This window comes from Pristis pectinata, chromosome 21, assembly GCF_009764475.1.
Source record: "Pristis pectinata isolate sPriPec2 chromosome 21, sPriPec2.1.pri, whole genome shotgun sequence".
Lineage (NCBI taxonomy): Eukaryota > Metazoa > Chordata > Chondrichthyes > Rhinopristiformes > Pristidae > Pristis > Pristis pectinata.
In genome coordinates, this window is record NC_067425.1 from 38988743 (window position 1) to 38994855 (window position 6113).

Sequence of the window (6113 nt, forward strand, 5' to 3'; positions counted from 1 at the left end):
CTTCTCTGCGTGCTTATTTAAATGTCCCTCTAAATAAAGAATAATTGTAACTGATTCCACTGCCTCCTCTGGTATCGTGCTCCAGATAGCACCTGCTCTCTGATTAATGAAACGCTTGCTCCTATGACTCTCTTTAAAAATTATTCCGTTCACCTTAAACCGAATCCCTCTCGGTTTTGATGCCTCTATCCCAGCGTTAGATTGTCAACCCTACCTTTACCTCTCCAAATCCAAAAAATTCTGACATTTCACCGCAGAACCTACGTCGCTCTTGGGAAAACGAAGCGCAGCCTGTTTAATCTCTCCGCGTAACTAAAGTCCTCCAATCCAGGCAACCTACCGGGGAATATCCTCTGGACTCTATTCAGCGCAACCACATCCTTCCGATAATGTGGCGGCTACAACTGCACACACTACTCAGTGATTTCAAACGCTACCGAATTCAACAGCAACAGCAGTGTTACGCCGTCACACTGTACAGTAAGACATTTCAAATGAACCCAATGAGTTTTGTTAGAACAGGGCAACAAGGCTCCTGTGAGTTTGAAAGGAACGTGACGAAATCGAGTGACATTCAGTGGAGGGCATGATCCAGAGATCCGATGAACGGGAGGGAGCGCGGGAGCGGTTCCCCCAGTTATTGAGAGGTAGATCAGGAGAGCTGCCCCCGACGCATCAAAGGGGACGCTGAAACGAGAGGCCTGGTGAGTGGACGTGAGACAGGGCGGCGAATAAACCTAAGAATGACAACGGGAGCCTTGGTGAGGAGGATGGAGGTGAGGGGAACAAATATTTGTCCAGCTGTTTGCCGAATAGTCCGATAGCGGATTATAATCTTCCGAGCAGTCGGACAGCGGATTTCGGGAGTTTTGATGAACCTCGAAAGCCCACCTAAAGCCTCAGCTCCTCGCTCCACTCCAGAGCCAACTTTTTTATCTCGGATACACGCGTTGGAGCTGAATAAGACTTTGAGACTCTCTAACTCACTTGCCCGAGTTAAATTCAACCTCAACCATCTGGACTGAACATTTAAATTCCAGGTCTCCTTTACTTTGCTTTTCTAGTGAGTTTACTGGCGATTGTGATTCTGTCCCGAGGAAACTGCGGCCTCTCCATCGGCACCACTCGCTACCTGGTAGCCATGGCAACAGCAGATCTACTGACCATCATCACTGACATCATACTGTGGCGGATCAGTTATTATTACTTCCCTGGGACGTTCCTGGACATTACCCCGGTGTGCAGTGTTATCAATGTCCTGGCAAATGTAGCCACAAACTGTTCTGTGTGGTACACCGTCATTTTCACATTTGATCGTTTTATCGCCATTTGTTACCATGATCTGAAAACGAAATATTGCATCGGGAAAAATGCGCCTGTGGTTCTAGCAATAACCGGCGTTCTGCTCTGTTTAAAAAATCTTCCCTTTTACTTTACACAGCAGCCCGGGAGGATGATCGGCAATGTACCCTGGGATTGTTTCCGGAAGCCGAGCTACTTTACAGCTCCAGGGTGGGTGGCTTTTGGTTGGCTGGATCCCATTCTGACACCATTGTTCCCGTTCGTGTTAATTCTGTTGCTTAACACTCTGACAGTCAGACACATTTTAGTGGCCAGTCGCGTCCGTAAGGGTCTGTGGGGTCAGAACATGGCGGAGAATCGCAGTGACCCGGAAATGGAGAGCAGGAGGAGGTCTGTGATTTTACTTTTCGCCATCTCGGGCAGTTTCATCCTCCTGTGGTTAGTGTCTGTTGTCAAGTTCTTTCATTACGCCATTGCCGGTGCGGATCCCAATAACTACAACGAATCCGAATACGTATTTGAACACTCCGGAGATATGCTGCTGGCTTTAAATTGCTGCACAAACACGTTTATTTATGGGGTGACCCAGTCCAAGTTCAGGGAGCAGTTCTTGAACGCAGTGAAGTACCCGTTCTCCTCAATTATTCAATTAATCAATAAAAGAAATAACTGAGCGTCGCTCAGCGACAGGTCACGGTGTTTCCAATGTAAACTCACTACGATTGGCTGGTTACCTGAAAACGCAGCAGTGTGAAGAATAAATAGGTAGAGAACAGAGTGACAGAGCACTGAAACAGACCCGAATGCACAGTGCTTTCTACCCGACAACCATCCGGCGTTTTACATTAATCCTAGTCCTGCCAATTTATTCTCCAGACATTCCTATCCTATCAACTCTCCATTGATCTCCCCGGCACCCACATAACCCCCCCCCCCCCATTATACCACTCATCTGAACACTGGGTTCAATTTACAGCGTCCAATCAAGATGTATATTCGTTTGATGTGACTGGAAGCTGAAGCCCCCGGAGGAAACACATACGGTCATAGACAACTCCACAGATACAGAACCTAAGGCCGGAATAGAGAGAGAAGAGAGACATATAAGATATATTTATTCGTCACATGTGCATCGAAACACACAGTGAAATGCATCTTTTGCGTAGTGTTCTCGGGCAGCCGGCCAGTGTCTCCACGCTTCCGGCGCCAACATAGCATGCCCACATCTTCCCAACCTGTACATCTTTGGAATGTGGGAGGAAACCGGAGCACCCGAGGACACCAACGCAGACACGGGGAGAACGTACAAACTCCTTGCAGAAAGTGGCCGGAATTGAACCCGGATCGCTGGCCCTGTAAAGCGTTACGCTCAACGCTACACTACCGTGCCTGCCCACACAGAACCAGTTTCATTGAAGCTGCGCGGCAGCCGTTGCACTGGGGCCTTTGGCGCACTACAACCCAACACAGACACGTCGTTTGCGGTGTAAAGAGATGTAAATATCCAGTCAACATTCTTGTCTACAGTCAGTATGCCGTGACCATGTGTTCAGCAAGTCTTTCTGCAAAGTCAGAGTTAGTTTTGTGATGTGTTCACATCTACAGTGAATATCTCCAGAGGGTGCATTCATAGTCCATAGATAGCCTGTCGCTTCAGAACAATCCCTTCCATTGTCAATTGTGACCGTGTCCAAAATATTCGCTTACCGCTGCGAGATTGAATCAAATGTACAATAAATTTTCCGGTGTCCCGTGAATAAAAAAATCAGAAAATGTGAGCCGGAAAAAGAATTAACGATTCGGATAGATCTTCTTACCTGGGAGCTGGGTGAAGAAGAATTCAAAGATGTTAGACGGTAGAAAGACATGTGGAATGTAATCCTGATCAGAGTAACAAGCTATATTTTGATGGTATAACAAGGGAAGGACAAATACCATGAACAGTAGGGTCCTAGGATGCACTGAAGAGCAGAGAATTGGTGTACAATTTCAAAGATCGCTGATAGTGTGGTGAAGAAGACATATCGGGAATTGCAGGGAAAGAATTTGGAGACATTCTAAGGGAGATCTTTTACGTACATTTGGAATGTCTGGAGGATATAGGAAAACCCCACCTCCTAAGTTGATTGAGGAGGTAACGAAGAACATTGATGACGGCACGGTGGTAGATTTGTCAACATGGAATTTTAGTAAGGCATTTGACGTTTCCACAAGGTACTCTAGTTGAGAATTTACAGCTCACTGGATCTAAAGTAAGCTGGCTAATTTGTTCCAAAATTGATGAAAGAATAAAAGGGTAGAGGTGGAAGGATTTCTGATTGGAAGTTTTGACTGGTGATGTGATACAAGGATCGGTTCTGGGACAGTTAATATTTAAGATATCTCGGAACGTCCTGGATGTGAATATTGTAGGTATGATTAGAAAACTTGGAAATGACATGACAATTGTCGGTGTTGTCAAGATCAAGTAAGGCTACCTCAGGGTACAGCAGAATATAGATCAGCTTGAGAATTCGGCTGAGCATGGACAGGTGCGTGGTGATGTATCTTGAGAAGTCAAATATGAACAGAACATCTACCGTACATGGTTAAGGGATTATGGAACGTTCATGAAGCGAGAGGCGGGGGGAGGGGAGGGAGTCAAAGTCCATAGATCTTTGAAAGTGGAAGCTCAGGTCTATAAGATAGTAAAAAGGCATATGACATGCTTGACTTCATAAATTGTGAGAGTGGCAACGTTTCAAAACACTGCATAGGCAGCGCTTCGAATATTCTATGCAGCGCTGATCGCCACAGTATAGTAAGGATGAGATTGGGCTGGAAAGTGTAGAGGGAATTCACCAGGATGTTGCCTAGATCGCAGCACTTTCGTTAACGGGTGATATCGCTCCGGTGTGGTTTGTTACTGCCGACCGAGTGAGGCTGAGGTGTACCGTGCAGAAATATACAGAATTATGAGAGGAATAGATACGGTAGATACATAAAAACACTTTTCACGTGGCAGTGGTATCAAAAACAAGACGATATAGTCCAGGGTATGAGCGTGGGGATTTAAAGCGATGGGAGGGATAAGATATTCAGACAGAGAGTCGTTGAAATCTAAATTGTGCTGCTGGAGAATGTTGTGCAATCAAATAAGTTTAGGATGCCTTTAAACGCAGTAATTAAGTAGGCCAGGCCAAGAGGGATCCGGGATCGTGGCATGTGCTGATGGGCAAAAATTTCGCACGGACGTGGTGGGCCGAGATAACCCTTCATCTGCAAAATATCACTGCCTCTTGCACAGAAAATCAGGATCTAGGTGTGGTGACCATGCAGCCACGGAGGTTGGCGTAAGTGTTAATGTGAAAGGATCAGAGGTGGTGCGTTAGGGAAAGCTTTCTCAGCCAGGGTACAGGTAGACCTACCAATGGAGGCGCAGTACTGGTGCTAAAGTTGTGGATACGCAGATACTGGATTCCGGAGCAACACAAAAATGCTGGGGGGCTCAGCGGGTCTGGCAGAACCTATGGAGAGAAATGAATAGCCAACAGTTTGCTTATCCCTCCCCACACATGCATCCCTCCCCAGGTACTTTCCCTGTGACTGAAAATGGACAAAAAACTCCTCCTTCACCACCACTGAAGGCCCTAAACAGCCATTCCAGCTGAGGCAGTCATTAACATGCAAGTCTTCAGCCTTGTTTATTGCGTCCTGGGGGTCAGTTTTAGATACTATTCATAACGCTGTGAGTTTCAAAGTAGTGATGGAAATAGATTGTGACGGATGGAAAATAAGATCCTGAATTGTGAAAAGGTGGATTTCAATATCATAACAGACGATCTTTGAAACTTTGTCTCGGAGGAGTGGGGAAGTTAGAAGGATGCAGGACGCATTATCCTCCCACATGTCATTAGTTGTATCAGAGGAATTTATTTATGAGGAGACATTTCGTACGTTGGCATTTATCCCGGAGTGAAGGAGGCTGGGGGTCTCATGATGGAAAGTTACAAAATTACAAGAAGCATGGATAGCATCGTCAGTCAGATCGCATTTTATTCCGCGGTAATGGTATCGGAGAAAATAAGAGATAGGTTTAAGGTGAGAGGAAGGAGTTTTAGAGGATATCTGCGGGGCAAGTTTTCTTTTGCAGAAAGAGAAGGGGAATTAAGGGTGAAAGGACAAAGACAAGTAGGTGTTGCCGAGTCCACCGCCAGATCAGCGATGATCTTATTGAACGCCGGAGCAGGTTCTACGGGCCAGTTGACCTACTCCTGCTCCGATTTGTGCTGTGCTTATATCTGTACCGCGCTGCCAGCGGAGGTTCTGAGGTCAAATACAATCACTACATTTAAAAACAATTAGACAGTTATATTGACAGCACATCGAAGGATGTGGTCCTAATCGAGGAAATGATTCAGTGTGGATAGGACAAAAGGGCAACTGGACATTGTTGACCATTTATTGCGGTAATATTTCGGGTAGATTGAGACACTGAGGCAGAACATAGCCTAAAACTGAAAAATACCGTTTTCGTCTCTCAACACACAAGCATTTTCACTGTTATCGCTTGATACGACAAAAACAATAAAATAAACTGGTTAAGGTATTACCCATGTAAAGCGACTGACGACACACAGGATGTTGAATTAGCCAGGTCCTATCTCCTAGTCCCAAACATAAGGACTGCCTGTTTACTCTTGACGGTCGGTCGCTCTCAGGTCTCGGAAGAAGATAAGATATATTTATTAGTCACACGTACATCGAAACACACAGTGAAAGGCATCTTTGGCGTAGAGTGTTCTGGGGCAGCCCGCAAGTGTCGCCACTTT

At 45.8% G+C, this 6113-nt stretch overlaps 1 protein-coding gene across 1 annotated transcript; it reads left to right on the forward strand.

Moving 5' to 3' along the window:
- The first annotated feature begins 389 nt into the window (after positions 1 to 389).
- On the forward strand, positions 390 to 1975 carry LOC127581193 (galanin-like G-protein coupled receptor npr-9). The gene is made up of 2 exons (XM_052035297.1): positions 390 to 480; positions 1065 to 1975. The coding sequence occupies exons 1-2, from the start codon at positions 390 to 392 to the stop codon at positions 1973 to 1975; spliced, it is 1002 nt and encodes a 333-aa protein (XP_051891257.1).
- Positions 1976 to 6113: the final 4138 nt, after the last annotated feature.